General features: G+C 37.5%; 1 protein-coding gene across 2 annotated transcripts in view; it reads left to right on the top strand.

Moving 5' to 3' along the window:
- Nucleotides 1-19156, top strand: part of LOC132910725 (laminin subunit alpha lam-3) — a 195805-nt gene that overhangs the window by 69257 nt on the left and 107392 nt on the right. Inside the window, exons 4-13 of one of the 2 annotated variants that reach the window (XM_060966629.1) lie at nt 3487-3717; nt 9883-10119; nt 10709-10870; nt 11151-11447; nt 13168-13428; nt 14099-14346; nt 14630-14864; nt 15460-15686; nt 16220-16407; nt 16893-17174. In XM_060966629.1, coding sequence (XP_060822612.1) covers nt 3487-3717; nt 9883-10119; nt 10709-10870; nt 11151-11447; nt 13168-13428; nt 14099-14346; nt 14630-14864; nt 15460-15686; nt 16220-16407; nt 16893-17174 — 2368 coding nt within the window. The remainder of the gene's footprint in view (nt 1-3486; nt 3718-9882; nt 10120-10708; nt 10871-11150; nt 11448-13167; nt 13429-14098; nt 14347-14629; nt 14865-15459; nt 15687-16219; nt 16408-16892; nt 17175-19156) is intronic. The other variant, XM_060966630.1, reaches the window with a different exon arrangement.

Below are 19156 nucleotides of genomic sequence, written 5' to 3'. Positions count from 1 at the left end.
CTTTTATGTTCTCGATAACAAATTTATTTTTATTTATGTACGTTGATTACTTTAATAACATTGAAAATATTTCTTCTGTACGTATTCCAACTGTACAAATACTTTTGTACACAGTAATGTCTATTAATGTTTGATTAATTTAAATTGTCTCTCACTGTATATCGACTCTACTCTATTATCAGAAACCTCGATTAGGAAAAAAACAATCAGATAAAAAATAGATTAAATTTCACGATCGTCGATCGTTTCGTCGAGAAACAAAGGTGTGTAATTATTTACGCGCGAAATCGGCTGTTATTTCCGTGTTAACGCGGTAGCTGTCCAGAGCCAGATCATTAATTATCGTTCGTCCCATGCAATCGCTGGTGTAATTACATGATTGGATGATTAGTCGGCTGACGCTTTGACGAGCAATACGAGTGCTTGCTTGGCTGCTTGGGGGAAACATTTCTTCCAAGGCATTTCCGCTGAACTCGCAGACTTTTTCTCCCTCAGTATCTTCTCGATCGAATTATACACTCGACCTTAAGTTATAGAGTAATTTCAGCGCGATTGGAACGGTCTGGTAGAAATGGAACGTTTACCAGGTGAAATTGGTCGATCGTTGCTCGTTACAGGTGACACTTCGTTACTTTCTCAATGAGACTGGTTCATAGCGTGCGACTGTTTTTGCTGATTAGAGTTGGAATTGTAAGTTCTTTCTGCAATCTTGCACGATAATTTGCCAAATAGTAATATTTACGATCTAGCATTTGACAAGTTGTAAACTGTAAACTTCTGTTATTTAATTGTTTCACCGTTTTGCCTTAAGTAGGATAGCTGGTTCGTAATTTGTAATAATATTAACGAACTGACATTTGACAAGTTATAAATTGTAAACATTCGTTACATTTACAAACGATTAAATTTGTTACTATGGTACAAAAGAATTTATCAGCACTTGTAATTCGTAACTTGAGACATGTAAAGCTGTAATAACTATTTTAATGTAAAATTTTATTAACCATTCGTTTAAATGTGGAAGGGAAACCTTATAGTTATGTTACACATAGCGAAACTGTAGGGATGTGTTGTCAAAACGACAGAGAGTTTCTCTAAAATTTCTACAGAACTACAATAGCATTAACTTTGCAGCGTCAAATTTCTCCATTAGGGTAACGTCATAATACGATATCGATTGAGAGGCAAATCTCATACCTATCGTATGCATTCTGTCCAATGTGCTTTCAAATTTCCTATAAATGTATAAAAATCCCCGATTATTCATCGGCCAAAAATTCTCCCTTTCCGTGTACGCAGCAGTTCAATTTCATTGTCGGAAAACTTATAACAGATGTGAAAATGCGAGAAGCATCTATCTGGAGGGGAATTAGCAAACTTCTCGGAAGAGCAAACGGATAATTAGAGCTTACAGCCGTGCACGAGGCGGTGCGCACGAGATCGGTTTTGTGCAAACTGGAAGGTGGTTGAGAAAAGGAAGAGGACAGCGAGATCGATGGTGGAAAGAGAGGGAAAGGGAGAACGAATCGATGATACAAAAACGGCGATCCCTACATTCCGGCCATGTATGGTGTATGCTTGCCTTATATGGGGCTATCACGTACGCACCTCCTATGGGGGGTTGCCAGTTTTACGCTTCTGTACGCGGCTACGGATCGACCAGGAAAAAAATCGGAAAGCGAGGAACAGCGAATCGGCTGAACGGTGTACGTCATGGGAGAAACAGCTGTCACAATTTCGAAGGAATCATTGTTCAATTTAAGAAAATGTGGACGATGTTGGATGGATCTTAGTTGACTTTCGAAGAGAATCGTTGGTTGATTTTTTATCTACAGTGGCTGTGAAAAGTATTTGTACGAGCACTGCATTTATCACAGCTAGAATCCGGATTTTCTACACAATTCGTGTTATGGAGAATATAATTAAAGAGGTAGAAGCTCGGTGGAAAATTGTTTAATTACCGGGCACCATAGAAATCTATACTCTGGAAATTTTATATATTTCTTGTATTGTACATTCTATGCCATCTTGCACTTTCAAATTTCCTACAAATACAGTGCAATTGTGATAATAACATAGTAATGGAAGAATTTCTACGATTCTTATATTTTATAAAGAAATTGTTTTCAATTTTCTTCGCTTGATTTGCTTCAAAAAATAAATGACAAAAGTACAAAGATTGTTGAAAAGCTTCGATCAGATCATTGAAAAATATAGAAAGGTAACAATTCGAACACTAAAGTGTGTTGTGTATAGACTTGCCACTCAACATGCTAATTAAGTTCACGTATATTAAACTTGGTTATATTAAGCTTTCATACGACTATAGAAATATCATACTACGAAAATGAAATGTAGAATTCGATAAAATAGATCACTTCATTGGCAAATAAGGCTATGTGCGAATACTTTCTGTAGTCACTCTGTATTAGTTGATTTCTGTGAAATGATCGTTTGTAGAGTAATCGTTCGAGGAATCTGGGAGTTTCGGAGGTTACGCGAATCTTTGCGATAAACGAAAGCTTTAAATGGAGAATTAATTATAAATGAAAAATTGCAAATTTAATTTGATTATGGAGGATTTTGATTGATTAAATGTATTTAGTGATAAAGCGATATGAAGGATTCTTACACGAAATATTACGTACTAAATCATGTAACCAGGTGAAAAAATGTTCGAAAAAAATTAGGTATAGGAAAGTGTAGGCGCGTCTATCCTGGAATCCATGTAATTGTTCCATATTAGGAGCCGCGGAATGCCATTTATGGAACTCGTTTTCTACTTAACGCGCGGCACCATTCACAAATGATTTACTCCTTCGATTTCAGCGTTCTCTTAGATTTAGTGCTGTAATCAAACGTTTGTATTTCTTATTATCGATTGCCGATGTCGTTTCTGCAGGTAGTTTACGTCGATCCGTTCGTAATACGGGAACAAATTGGATATCTTTCTTATTTCTACAGAACATTTTTGTAGAAAATTTTATGGATCTACATCTGATCTAGATTTTATAGATGGGATGTTATCGTAATTTTCTTTGCGTTACTTTGCGTCTTCCTCGTGTTCGTACACAACGTAAAACATAATCAGGATTATTCGTCTTAGATTTTAATGGAACTTGCGAATACTAAAACTCGGAAGTTTCGTATGTTTTATAAGACAAAGTTATATCACCAAGTCTAAATATAAAACAAGAAAGTACTTGAATTTAAAATTCATTGAAATAATTTTAGGTACAACTCCCGTTATTTGATAAAAGTAACTGCTAATTAAAGCATATAGCTGCTTGTAATATAATTAAATATCAAAGATATTAAACTACTCTTTCGACAAAATATTAACCATTTGATTGATTTCCCAACTTGATTGAATTGAAAGATCTCTAGAAATTTTAATAAACTCAAACTTTTCGATAAACCATAATGTGCCTAAATTAAGGAATAATTTTGTTCTGTATATATTCAATCAACGATATCTCCTTTTAGATCCATACTCACCTGGTGAACGGTAGACCTGGTGCCCTGAATCACAGCACGACCCTTCAGGAATTCACGCAGGCCAGATACGTACGGCTTCGGCTTCAGGGTCTTCGACGCAGTGGAGAGACGATCGCGGACAAAAGACGCGCGTTTTACTCGATTAAAGAAATCAACATTGGCGGAAGATGTGTGTGCTCCGGCCACGCGGCAAGATGTCGTTACAGCGTCCAACACGGGGTAAGTGCGAGAATATTTTACAACGAAAGAAATACTGAGAATAAAATCACATGTTCTTGATCGAGGATAAGTCAGCTGTTGATAATATACGATTTTTGTAACTGTGAATTGTGATTTATCAACGTGTATATGTATTTAGCTTGTCAACGGATGTATTGGCCATACGCGAAAGAAACGACATTACGTTATATTAAGGATATCGATTTGGAACAGATACGAATTTTATGCTTTACAAGTTATCCCGGTACGAGTTACGAGCTCCATAATTCACACGTTGACTCGTGCTAAATTAAAAGTCGTAAAATTTACACATTGACTCCCGACGGATTACAAGTTTTGCAATTAACACATTTGCCTCGAACCTGTTGTAAGGTTTCCCATCGAGAAACAACCGGATCTTCTTCGACCAATGCTGAGAGTCTTTTATTCGACGCATCTTGATGGATATTTCACGAAGACTTAATTAAAAGTTACATTAAATTAAAATTTAATAAAACCTGAAAAATTAGCTACCAAATTGCATCTCTCTCTCTCTTTTTCTTCCTATTTATTGTAATAAATTTATTACCTAATACATCATTTTCACTCCGTGATTAGTATACAGAATTAGATAGAAGTAGGAACCAGCAGATAGGACTAGTAATGGAAACAGCTATCGCATATTATAATAAAATTATAATCTATCGAGAAAAGGAAGAAAGTTTAGAAAGCAAACCACGAGGTTTTATTTTCTTCTAGACAGTCCTTTCTAAAGTTAGATATCGCGAATATCTGCGATTGGAAGGGGCGGCTACCGAGGTGCAGGAAATAAATCTGTCGGAAATGCCATAAACTTGTCAGACCTTTGTCTACCGCCGCTGCTAATGGCAGGATCGCCTTCGTTTCGAGTCGGTTGCCTGTTAGAAATCGTCGGTCCTCCGCAGGGGACTATACTGTACATTAAGTTTCTTGCACGATCGCGCGGGAGTCGCTCCAAATTTCCGAGCGTCGTTAATTTTTTTCGCGTTCTGTGCTACTAATGAGAGCTAGAGGTTGCGGAAGCTACCATGGAAAGAACACGGGACTGAATCTGCAGGATAGAACAACAGCATTTAAAGATTTATGTTTGTCGAAGAATGTCTTTACGTGCTTCCTTTCCAACGTTATTTTTCCTTCCTTTATATATATCGTATTCAACTGGTAAAATCGATGAAGCTTCGCGTGTCCTTTCATTTTTTTCCTGATTGAAGAGATTTCAGACACGGATTTATTATTTAACATTTTGTACAGTACGTGAGATACAACTGTCGTTAGTTTTGAAACGTTTCTATTGGGTGCATGAACAAGTTTTAGTCCTTCTTTTTACAATTTTCTTTTATTTATACATAATTACACGTGTGCTTCACAAAATAATGTTCGAAATATTTTCCCTCATTTCGTATGACTTTCTCGAGCTTCGTCGCGAAAAAATGACATTTCGTTTATCTGCAACATTTCGAAAGTGCTGTCCGACTAAAGAGCGCTGCATCGACCTGAATAAACGGTAATCTGTCGGTGTCAAATCCGAAGAATACGCCGCGTGCGCAAGAACTTTTCACCTCGCGCCGTTTCTTTGCGAGGTTATTGTCACCAACCGATCATGAAGTCGACGTTTCAGATAGATCAATACCGACCGAAAAATTGCAGAACGAGACAGGAGGTTATATCAAGTAAAAATAATTATGCACAAACGCTTGGAAAATGACGAAAACTTTTTCGTACATCTGATGTCATGAAGTTGAATTATAAAATTACTATTATTTTGAGATGGTAGCTGTAATCATTCAATTGTAAAACGAGAAGACGTGCATCGCACGTTATTAACGTTAATTATAGTTATTAAGCCAAATAATATCGAGCACGATATTACAAACAATGTTGTATTGGTCAAAAATCTTAGTTGATTATTTCAAGCATAAAATGAAAATAAATATTTCACCGTCTATTTAAGCAATTCGATTAGAACAGTCACGATAGATACGTTCAAATTTTCGTTCTTATCCAACAGACTAGCGAAAGTGAAAAAGAGGTGGAGAAGAAAAATCAATTCTTCTCCCTGCCTTTCATAATTTCTTCATAACGACGATTGCATAAGAAAGTAATAATTGTCTGTTCAAGATTAATTATTCTCCTAAAGAAAGACACGTTCCCAGGATGGCAAAATGATGCAGACCGTGCAATAAGAATCCTGAATACTATTAATGTCCACGAATGGGCACATTGGCGAAGTCGAGTTTTAACAGTCGTGATCTTTCAACGTGCTGAAAGAGGGGACCGGGACCCGTTGTTAATTGTTGCGAAACATTTCTTCGCAGTGCATTAATCAGCCTCGCGGGTGTCACGCCGTTTCGCCTTTAAGAAGTAATAAAATTAGAAAGAAATGATCGGTCGGTGTCTTGGTCCGTGTCAAAGGGCCTGCCGTTGTTCTCACGTTCCATTATTCTTGTATTTCTGTAGCTGAGTGTTGTATGCATGCGTGATCGATGCTCGATGTTGAACTCGACGCGTTATCGAGTCACTCGAGCGAGTTCTAACTGGGTTTTAGTTCAAGGATCGTGCTGGGAATTATGGCGAATGTTTTATGGATGTGTTTTCTGCTTTAGGGAAAAGAAGGCGAAGGAAAGGTGTACATATTTTCACGATGGTTCTTGCGGTCGATTTTTCTATCTTAATGGTGATAGATATCAATTTTTCTTTAACTATGTTTCCTTATTTATATCTGACGTTTGTTTCCAGTCCGAAGGATTACAGAACGATTACAGAGAAAAAGTAAATGTCTTGCTTTAATTTCATAATTATTCCTGTTATCGTAGTAAGTTTTCACGAATCAAACAACTCAGTTAATAATTTTACGTTAAGCTCATCTAGTGCTGATTTAATCGTCTAGATAGGGATAGTTTCTAGATATTCATACTTGGTCCTAAATATAAGTATCGTCATCGTTTAAATTGATTACAAAGTCGGTAAACACGTGTCCGATTACCGTGCTATCAATACCACTTACATTTCCATATTTCATTTCCTCTGTCACTAGTATCGTTGTACTTTTTACGTGTAGTAGCTGTTTGATTCGCGGTAATACATCAAAAGGGTTAATGATCGAGAAACATGACGGTGACTTCTTTCGAACATCGAATAACAAGGGCCATGAATCGTCTAAGAAATTCAGGTGGCGATATCAGGTTTTTACCGCCAACATCATTCGCTCGACAACGAATTCGACTCGATTAGAATGAACTTTTGGCAATGCTCACCAGGATAAATTGAATTAGTTTTTGGGCGGGTCCGGCGCAGCACGCGGACGACGATTGGCACGTAGACCGAATAGCGATCGCATTGCTGAATACGAAGCCATCGGTCGAGCATTCGAAATATTTTCCAGTTACGTCTCAATCAAATTGTCATCTTCGATCATATAACGTTGATATTCGTCAGCTTCATTCTCTCGCCTTTGTTCTTCTATTCACGAAATATCACTTTCGTGTTTATGCCCCGGTTTCTTAGTCATGCAGTATCGATGGACGAAACATCATAAATTATAACAGCTGCAGTTGCAACATTTTTATTTATCCTTTAATTGAACCCTGATTATATCGTGGAAATTCGCAGCTTCGTTTTCTCTCAGATTTTGCGTGTCGTAAATTTTCATAGAAGTAATCACTGATAGAAATGTTTTTTAAATTTCAAATTATTCGAATCTTACCTTTCTTATCGTTAACATAACTTTTCCTGTTGTGGTAATGTTCATATGGTGTTTGTATTCAGTGTTTAAGCTTCTTAAACAAAGAAATATCTTTTTGCAATAGAAATAATTGCGTAGAGACTTATTTTATTTAACCGTTACTTTTCTCGTTACGCGTCGTTTTTTCAACAGTATTTATATTAAACAATTATTGTGCTGGCCGCAAACATTACGCTCGATTCTTATACACAGCTTGCTCCGACGCTAATTAAGTCCTCGGTACATCGATCTCAGTAAATCACTAGATAATATGCTTCATTGTAGCAGTCATTAACCGTTTCCCGCGGTGCGTCTATTCTCATGAATGACAATGGTCATTAATGAAAACACAATGAAGTCTGTGATGCGTCGTAAAAAATGTAAATTACGATTTGCTGCTCGCATCTGGTGCTCAGAATATCTCCGGCCTGCCATATAAACACGTCTCGTAAAGTCTTATCGTTTATAGGTTTGTAATTCTGCTCGTAGAGTACGATCGCTGTTCACAGTGGATCTTTAATAATTTACTAAGATCACGTGCTGGATGAAGACGCGCGGTTAATGGAAAAGTCCGATAAATTACGTTATCCGTAATTCACTCGATCGATTTTCCATATTTTTCTAATCCACTACGTAACCTTAGATTACTTTAATTTGGAATTAGAAACAAGAAACACCGCTATCTTTTCTTCAACTTTTAACTTCAACAAACTTCAACTTTGTTAAATATATAATATTTAACTTACGCGTCAACAATTTTATCGATATAATTATTTTCTCGCGGCAACAAAAGATATTTTCCTATTTCTCGATCAATTATCAGTAGAATAATGCAATAAGGAATTAATATTACATTTTCTCTCTGTGGTAATATTAAAAGGAGAAACCGGTAAATTTAAACGGAGGAAACATAGAGTTAATCCAATGCGGGTGATTTTGTCATTTAAAACTAAGCGTCGTATATATTGGGTCACGTTTTCCAGTCTAAGGTGTATAATATTATGTAAATTAAATGTAATAATAGTACCATGATAATAGCTTCTCTAACTGACCGTATAGTAGTAGTCTCGTATGTTGCGCGTACGATAATGAACGATCAAACCAACAGTTTAACAATCCTCCTTCAGCAGTATTTTCATTAAACTGAATTTGTAATTTGTACTTAAACAAGCCTTAAATAACCTTATTATTATTATTATACTGTCAGGTTCGCTGAGAGTCTCGAGACAGATGGGCATTGTTAGAAAAATCTATGCTCAACGAATGGAAATTTTATTATGAAAAATGATTTTCGTGTCGTTTTTAACGTTAAACACGTAAAAACACATATTTTTATTCGGAAAGGTTTCCAATGTTAACTCTTAGATCGCGAGGAACGATAGAGGAACGTGGAATTTCATTGCGAGAGTCTTTATTTTGTAATAAAAAATGTAACGTTCCCCTATTAGAAGTATTTTCTATTCAAAGTCCAAGAAACTACGATTCTCTGAAATTTTTAACAAACTTCTACTATCTGGTTGAACAATACACCTGGGAAACGACCTACGTGCGCGAAAACTCACGGGTCTTCGTCTCACAAATTACGCTAGTTGGAATAAGAACCGCGAGCCAGTCGAAACCGCGTGCGAATTAATGTTTTCGATAACGCGTCCGGTTATCTTAACGGTCCTATAAATTCTCCAACGTCACATCTTTGTGATTGCGTGGCTGTACTATGTCTCCTACCCGAGCGCAATACCGGATATCTGTATCGCCAGTCATAAAGAAGCATCCTCGTTGCAGCGACCGTGTCGCGATTTATAAAGCACGCTTGTACGCCGTGCGATATCCATTACGCCTTCCGCGTTAATTGATTCGACGATCGTGGAAAAATGGCTAGAAAGCGGAAATGCGATATCGTTCACCCACTTCACTTTTTCGGTTTCGAGGAATTAGCAGCGAGATATTCATTTCTTGGAAACGTAACAACAGAGAAGCATAGCTATTCATTAAGGATTGCCTTTTCCTTATTTTTCAGATATCGCCAAGTGGCGTGAAGTCGTTGTTCGTCATACACAAACTTGAAATTTATTATTATTCCGTATTAAATAATTAATATTAACACTGGCGTTACGAGCGAAACACAAATCGAATATTTTTGTAAGAGCGTAATCATACTACACAACTTTCTACGTTCTTTTCATCCTGAATATTTCACAAATAATATACGCAATGAATACTTAACGAATAAAATACCAGCTATTTCCATATCGTCCAATATACCTACCGAAAGAAACATCAAAATCTACTAACACTGAAGCGAAGGTTTGCTCGAAGACCGTATTAGTCGTAAGCACGTAGAAAAATCGGATACCTAGACGTTTAACCAGTAATACTAAACCGAGAAGATTAACAAGTTTCCATTAAGAGGTGGTATTGTTTCTCAGCATCAAGAATGCGAATGCGAGCGCCACACGTGCGGCGAAAGATGCGAAAAATGCTGTCCCATGTACAATCAGATTCCGTGGAAACCTGGCACAGCTGCGAAGGGCTTTCACTGTGAGAAATGCAACTGCAATGGACATGCAACCTCGTGCAGATATGATCAGGATGTGGCCGACAGAAGAATGTCTATGGACATTCGTGGGAAATTTCGCGGCGGTGGTGTCTGCATTAATTGCACAGTAAGCCCGAATTTCACGAGAGAAATATCGCCGAATGAAATTGCCGATACATCGTCAATTTGTTTTGAGAATGTGACTGTCGATGACGAAAGGAATGCTGCACGAATCTTTTTGTTTATATATGTGTCTTACGTAGAAAGTGACCAGCATACGCATAAACAGCATTGTCTGATCGTATGAATGTAAATTACGCTTTTATTCGTTGTGCGATACGTTGTGCTTTTGTTGTGGCAATTTGTTTCTTTGCGATTAGTAATGTAGTATAGTTGTGTATATACATACATACATACGTACATACATATATATCTATATATATGTATATATGTATAGGGTGTTACGAGAAAGGAATTTGGGACTCTGTGAATGCTTTAATCAGAGCTGCTTCTACCTTCGATCTTTGTTTCAAAATCAGCATCTGTACTGTGCTTCTTCTCAAACTTTATGAATATTATTCCTAATATTTTTCCTATTATAAATTATATTATTCCTAATATTTAAATTTCGAAGCAACTAAACATAGAACACTTTGCGACGCGTATAGAGTTTCCAACATCTGTGCTAACGTTCCTTGTAAAATGATTTGTTTCAGGAACATACGGCTGGAATCAATTGTGAGAAGTGTCAGGTTAATTATTACAGGCCGAACGGGGTTGCCCCTGATGATCCTGAACCTTGCGTACCGTGCGACTGCAACGTACACGGTAGCACGGGGTACTGCACCCCGGATGACTCCTACGTTCATATAGGAAAGGTAAGCACGTGTTCGTACAAAGATCTTTCGTTCTAGCTACAGGAAATTTATTTGCAATTTGAACCTGGCAAATACTCGATGAATTTTTAGGCGTTACATCGTTTACGATAAAATTCCACATCAGATCATTCATAGAGAAATCAAAAAGAAAAAAATCTTTACGTCTGTCAGCTCCTTTTGTACAATGAGACTCAACGTTTCATCGTCGATACTTTGAACATTTCGCTATTATCGTTGGCCAAATCAATCTTGATCGAGTTAAACACCGATCGTGTTTCAGGTAGCAGGCGCTTGTGATTGCAAAGCGGGTTATTCGGGATACAAGTGCGACCAGTGTGCAGCCGGTTATCGTCAGTTTCCTGATTGCATGCCCTGTCCGTGCGATTCCCGCGGGATCCTCCCTTCTCACGACTGCGAGGGGGACTGCCTCTGCAAGGCGAACGTCGCTGGCGAGTTGTGCGACGAGTGCAAACCGGGACACTTTGCGCTAACTAAGGAAAATCTCGATGGATGTCTTCCGTGTTACTGTTTCGGTGTCAGCGATCATTGTGGAACCGCTAAATTATCTTATTCCACAGTGAGTAGATTATTGTTCACACGCGTAGATAGATGTTATTGATTTTTATAGAAACACTGATTAGCTGGGTAATGCTGGATGATGCAGTTTGAAAAATAATAGAATATAAGTTAGTCGAATAAATGAAGAACAATGCTGAAGAATTTCGACGGATGTAATTAGAAAGTTGAATATCACGAGTGTGAATTAGTTTCAAGGGACTCTGAAGGAAGAGTTAGTTGTAGCTTCCAGCGGCTGTATTGAATTATAACGTGAAAATGTATTGATATTTTTGTCGAATGTCTAAAGTATTACAAGCAACAGTAAACAAGTAAATACGTACGAGTAAACAATTGAATTTTAAACCCGTGGAACGAAATCTATAAAATTCACAGTCGAAACGTAATGCTCTCTATTTGGTGAGACCAACAAGATTTGTACTCTGAGCCATTGAAAGCTCAGAAAGCGCAGTTCTAGACTAAGAAGGTTCACGAATATCAAACAAACGACGCTAGTTATTCTCTTGCACGGCGATGCACGACCACGCGTCGCAATGAACAACGTTGTTTCGCGAAACAAACGTTGTTGGAGTTAGAATGGAGAGTCTTCCCACACTCCGTGTATTCTCCAGACCTGGCTCCATCGGACTACCACCTTTTCCAGTCAATACAGCACGCATTGGAAGGTACGCGCTTCATAAACGTCGCAGGAGTGGAAAAAATAGTTGATAAGTGGATCGATTTAAAAAATAGTTTCATCGTCGTGGCATTCAACTCTTGTCTCAGAAAGATGGGCAAAAGTTGGAGAAAACGAAGGGAGATGTTCCGATTAATGTAACACCTTTGTTTTTCCTGGAACAAATGCACGTTTAGCGAAAAAGTGAAATTTCCCTCGAAACTAATTCACGTTCTTGATACTCGAAGAAATAGAAAGTTATATTTCCCAAGAGTTAAGAGATAGAAGAACGAATGTGCGTATGAATACAGACAAGAATTAAGTGCAACGTGTAGTAATGAAATATACATTTAATTACACTACAAGGCGAAAGTAATTAAAATTGTGGGATCTCGAGTCAACTGCCTCGTTTGAACACTCGAGATTTAACAGAGATGCGACGCGCTCGGGTTTCACGATGAACCGGATAAATGGACAATAACTACATTTATCTACTCACGAGGTAACGACAAGTCCGCAATTACTTTGTCGCGCGACAACTCTTCTGCGTCGCGTGTATCCAGCGAAACGAGCAGAAACTTAATAGTACGTTGTTATCGTTTTAACGGGAAAGAGGAAAATTAAATCGAACGCAGTTTCATAAGGCAACAACTGTGAATTATACTTAACTGCTTAACTTAACTTAAAGCAGCTACTGATTAGTTCATTTTTCAATTATTTCACGTGATTATTTTCTAATAGTGATACCCTGAAGCGTATCGTTTCTTTTATTCAAATTCATGTTACTTACTCGATTCACATTTCAAATTCCACATTCTATGTAACAATTTTCTTTTAAGATCGAAGATGTCGAATCGCGTCTCACTTTGTTACGTTTTATTTAGATATTTTTTAAACATTTTTTCGAATTTTCAAGTACCCGAAATCCTCAAATCTCCCGAACGTTAATTGTTCCAATGAGAGCGAAGAGCATTTGACGAATCGCGTTTTAATTAATCCGATGACTATTTATATCTAGGAAAAAATTTCTCAGCAAAGATCGTGCATTCTCGTCGATTAATTTCAGATATCCTCGTTGGAGAATTGGTTAGTGACCGATGTAAATGCAACTCGTGCCATTGTTCCTATTTTGGACACGGATAATGGGTGGCTGACGATCGCAGCGTTCGACGTCGAATACGATAGTCCTTTCTGGTTAGCTCCGCGGATTTATTGCGGTAATCGACTATCGTCTTACGGCAGCAATCTTACTTACTCTGTCAGCTGGGTCGTTATGCGCGGTGACACCAGTGGAAGACCAACTACAGGGCCTAACGTTGTTCTAGTCGTAAGTATACCATCTTTCACGTATGAGTAATAGCGTGAGAAAATGTTCATTGAAATTTGTTTGAGGGAACAAATCGTTGTACGATCAAATGGGAAATGCTAATAATTGAAATCGCGTAGTAAAAATAATTTCATCGGTCTTTTATTACGTAATAGGAGAACTCTTAAGGTTTACATGATTTTAAATTTATTCATTGCAGTGGATTATTTATTTGAATATATTTATCATAAGTTGGGTATATTTATGTGTAAAATAAAAAATTACTTTTGTTGTGATGAAATATTTATTTATGTAAATATAATATTCATAAGCTAATGATCCTTGGAAGTGGATGCGATCCTAAATATGGAAATAAATTAAAAAAGAAACATTCTTTGATATTCCACGATACATCGTAACAACGTATCGAATTTGTCTTGTTATTTTTTTTTTTTTTTTCTTGTTACTAAGTATTCTCGAAATTCTAAATTATTATTCGACATTAAATACCGCGTCTCCTTGGTTACAAAATATTGCAGACCCTTCGAGATACGAGTGCCTAACAGACCACCCTGTGCATCTCTTCCTCTCATATCCGTTTTAAGTTGTTTGTTTGCCCCCAAAAGGTAGATTACGATGATTTTTTTTTTTTTTTTTTTTGAATTAATCTCCTCGTCTTGTTTCCTCGTAGGGTAATAATGGCATGCGAATAGCTTACGGCGAGGAACAATATAATGGCCAGGAAGCAGAGATCACCGTGCCTCTACGCGAAGACGGCTGGTATCATGTACGCGGTGAGATTCAAGATATTCCTACCAGGCTGAGAAGAACCGAATTTCGTGGAGACGCTGTTACCAGAATACAAATGATGAAGGTCCTCGCGGATTTAAAGTATCTCATGATAAGGGCGCAGTATCATTCCGAACAGATCGAAGGAAGGTACATAAGTCGATAATCCAAAGAAAATAAAATTGCTTATTACATACATAGTCCCTTTACTTTTTCTTTTTTTCTTTTTATTTAGTTTTATAATTTCTACGCGTTCTATGTGTCTTAACTTATTTTATTATTATTTATTATTATTTGGTTGTCTTAACCTATATTTAATTTAAAGTTCGCGCCATTCACGTTACACACGGATATTGTTATCACGAGAAAAGAGAAATTTCTCAAGTTCGACAATTACAACAGGTTTAAATTAAGTATTTTCCTTGCGTTTCAGTCTACAATCGGCGGTGGTGTCAGTCGGAGATGTTTCATCCAGTGGCGAGAATAATAATTTGGTGGAGAAGTGCGAATGCCCCGAGGGATACACGGGCCTATCGTGCGAAAATTGTGCATGGGGCTACGTAAAATTGATCCAAAATGGGTCCGATCATCAGAATCATCACGTATGCGTGAAATGCGACTGTAATGGGCACGCGAGTACTTGTGACCTTGTTCTTGGGGAATGCACAGTGAGTATTTTTGTATCTACTTTGTAATTTTTAATTGTATTTATTAAACCATATTTCGTAATATATAATGTATCATTTTCGAGTTGGAAATTATGAAAAAAACCAATGCAAAGAGTACAGCTTGAAAATAAATTTTGTCTAAACAATCTAATGAAAGGCTAGTATAGAATATAGCGTTTATAGACATAAACCAGAATTCATTTGCATGGATTCCTACTTTACCTTCCTTGATACTATAACCATTTAATGGTAATGAAGAACGTGCGTGGTAAATTTATGAAAGATTTATCTCAAGAGAGAAAACATCGACTTTATCGACAGTTGATATCTAAAGCATTGATTAAATTTTAATATATACATATTTCGAATTTTCTATCACATTAATTTAAATTTGTTATATTCGATTTCAATTTCCCTTTCCTTTTCTTTTCCATTCAAGAGAATATCACTTAATTAACAATTTAAAAATATCACAACGTAACTATCAATAGACAAAAACAATTTTTTTTACTTTACAAGTAAATGCAACGTTTCTTTTTCTCTAGAAATCACTTAGGTACTTAGATACTTAAAACTTTTTCATTTTGTCCGATAGACCTGTGAACATAACACAGTGGGTCCCAAATGCGATCGTTGTGCACCTGGTTTTTATGGCATCGCTCTAAAAGGCACATCGGATGATTGCAAAAGGTGTGCCTGCCCACTTTTAATCGAGACCAACAATTTTAGTCCAAATTGTCAACTGGATGACCCTACTGATATCGATAGTGGATATGTATGCACGCAATGTCCAAAGGGCTATACAGGCGATCACTGTGAGAGGTAAGTGCTCGTAACTATGTAACAGGAAAACGATATAAAATCGAGTAAAGCAAAGTTAATTAGCCCGGCTAATTTTTTAAAATTCAACTTTGAACATTGTACAGAATAATCAAACTTCTTATGTACTATACTATACATCATACTACGTACTATACTCTATATTATACTACACGCTATATCATATACTGTAATGTACCTAATTTATTTTAATTTGAAATATAAATCTCTCAAAAATATTGCTCATAAGCGAATTTGGCGAATTACAAGCAAATTGTTTAACTTGTCCAAAATATGTAGCCAACTGGTTTAAATAATCCAACTTTACCCGATTTATCATTTAATTAATTTTTTAAGCATGAAATGTATTACAACACGTTGTTGTAATTTTAACAACTTTAAACTTTTAATAAAATAGCATTACCCTTAAAAACCTATGACGTTTTTTTTTCTAAAAATATGACAAAATTCCGTCGATGTTAATCAACGTGATACAATAACGATAGCTAAATCGAAATTCAACTTTGTTTCGAAAGCTGTGACGTAGGATTCTTCGGAAATCCTCTGGTACCTGGTGGCACATGCGAGCCGTGTTTTTGCGGCGGCGGCCCCTGCGATCAGGAAACAGGGCGTTGCTTGGAGTGTCGCGGTAACACGGAAGGCTGGAAATGCGACAAATGTAAACCAGCTCATTACGGAAATCCTTTGGAACAGAACTGCTTGCGTGAGTATCATCTGTTACTTCTGGTACGTTATTTCATCAACGTTAGCACGCGATATCTCGTGAATATCCAACCTTCTTACTTTGATCTCTAAATGTTCTCTAACGTTTTACGTAAGTTCACAACGTCTACATCTTACATATTTTTAAGGAGAATCATTACTAAAGTTCAAATTAGCGTTATTGTAATTAATAAAAATTAACAATTCGGTGCCAATGCAAGTTAAATATTCAATGAGTTATTTACTAAGAAAAGAATTCATCCACTCTACCTTTTAACAAAATCATTTTCCCACTGCCCAATTTAATATTTTTATAAATATGTAATTAACGATAATATAAAAAAAAGTCGTGTCCATTTATTAAAACTCATCTCGTAGTATCGTCTTTTGTTAGTTGATTAAAATTTTACTCTACGAATCGCCGTTCCATTCTCGGGTTCTCTGCTCTTCGCAAGGAATCTAAACACGAAAATCTCGCGTTTGCAGCCTGTAACTGCGATCCTCTGGGCACCAGTTCCATCGAATGCAACGAGAAGAGCGGTCAGTGTCCCTGCAAGCCTTTGTTCGAGGGTCGTGACTGCTCCTCTTGCATCGAAGGTTACGGGAACGTGACTGCAGGTTGCCGAGAATGTGACTGCGACGTGGGTGCCCTCGACGAGATCTGCGATCCTGTAACCGGCGAATGCAGGTGCGCGGAAGGCGTCCTTGGCTTCCGGTGTGACCACTGTGACATCGACCATTACGGGTTGTCCACGGGAGGCTGCAAAGGTGCGTACACTATTCTTCTTACCATTTGGCAAGAAAATGATTTTGCACGAACACTGCAATAAAAATTTGTGAAATCTTTAAAATTTCAAAAAGATTTCTCAAACTTCTAAAAATCCCAAAATTTATCCGAACGTTCCGTTCGCATTCTTTTAAAATTACCCAACTTTTTTATTTGACTTTTTACTTGATCTCGTGACGGCTATCGCCAGAGGGTTGAAGTCACGAACGGAGGAACGTCTCTTTTATTATCTGAAGGAGAAGCGTCCGAGGTAGAAAGCGCGTAACGCACGTAGTACGCGCAACAGGTAGCGACAGAGGAACGAACGAGGAGCGTAAAGGTTGCTGGAGGTAGGAAGCGCCGTAGCTTCGCTGTCGAGGAACGCGAGCAAGAGTGATGCATAACGCCCGATCTTGTTTCAACTAAGCCGCGGATGTTTATCTCGGAGCTCCCTTAAGTACGGGCCACTTATCCAGCACGGGCAACGGTCATGAGTCGAGAATGTTACTTGAGATTTACAAGAGTCGAACCACCCTTGCCCGTATAGCGCTCCTGACGTATAATCTGTTTAGCTTAGTTTTAATTTACGACCGCGATTCCCGTCTGCAGCACCGTTTCGCCTTGCATGCTTTTCACCAGTTACTGTTTCGTGCTTGAAATTCTTGGCAGGAGGTGAAGGGACGCGGTTTGCAAAGTTCTCAATGAATTTCCTTTCCATTCGACCGACGAGATAAACGTAACATTTTTTTTTTTTTTTTTTTGGTCGATGCAAGGATTTGCGTAATAATAACGCATCTGAAATGATCGTAAATGAAGCGATTAACAATTTATAGGGAACATCATCGATGATCATCGCGATCGCATTGACGAAACTTGATTGAAATAGGAAAAGGTATATCGTACAGAAACGAGTTCTTTCCGAGAATAACATTTCTGCTTTGCACAAAAATCGAAAAGCGTTCGTTTCTATGCCTAATACGTAAAAGTTACAAGATATTTATTCCTTGGAACAACTTCGATGAAGACGTGGAAGACCGGCTTGATAGATGAAGCAGCCTAAAAAATCCCATAAATCGTAATCATGCGATGCGAGGTCGAATGCTCATGTAAATGCGCTTAAGGCTTCTCTTTGCTCGTCATCGCCGATCTAACCGTGGATCGCGATAGTTGCGTAATCCACGGCCACTCGTGTTCAGAGATCCCGTTACTCGAATGATCGATCGATCCACCCATAGCAAGCACGAGATCAATGTAGTCACTGTGCCATTTATGTAGCTTTTTCCGCTACACTTTTGCCGCTGTCCGCATCTTTCGACAAACCACTACGAATAGTCGAAAAATGTTTTGGACGGTTCTATGGAGTAGACGAAGAATTCAGAACGAAGGAAAATTAGATGCATGTTATATTTTATATCGTATTAACGGTTGGGAAATTTATTAAATTATTATTTGTCGACTATTGTTGTTAACTTCCTTGGCAGAATATAATTATAATTTCTTTCACATAAATCAGAAAAATAGGGGTCTTTTAATAAGAGCGATTTATCGACTATTCAGTTCCTTTTTCACGTAGTGGAAAATTATTTATGAAGATACATTGAGAAAGTACGTGGCGTAATAGAGTTGTTAGATCATTGGACGTCTTACTAATAGCAGCTAGTGCTTCTCCGCGTGGATAGTCGTACGAGTAAATACTTCTGTAATTACTTATTCGTAGGAATCGTTTATTTTACTACAGCTTCGTAAGAAATCTTTTAATTTCTCGGTACAAATGTTCTGGTATTGCATTCTCAGTTTAATTCGCATTCCCGTCACGTTTACCTTCGTAGACTTCGATCTGTGTAAAACAACGACGAAACATTTTAACAACCAATTACGTCCATATAAGTGTGGTGACACGTAAGTCATAGGACGAGGCGAGGCGAGAGTAACTTGTTGTTGTTGTACCTCGGATCATGGATACACAAAAAATTAAAGCTAGATT

This window comes from Bombus pascuorum, chromosome 9 (genome assembly GCF_905332965.1).
Source record: "Bombus pascuorum chromosome 9, iyBomPasc1.1, whole genome shotgun sequence".
Classification (NCBI taxonomy): Eukaryota; Metazoa; Arthropoda; class Insecta; order Hymenoptera; family Apidae; genus Bombus; species Bombus pascuorum.
Note: the sequence above shows the minus strand (reverse complement) of the source record. Positions and strands in the feature narration are given on the sequence as shown.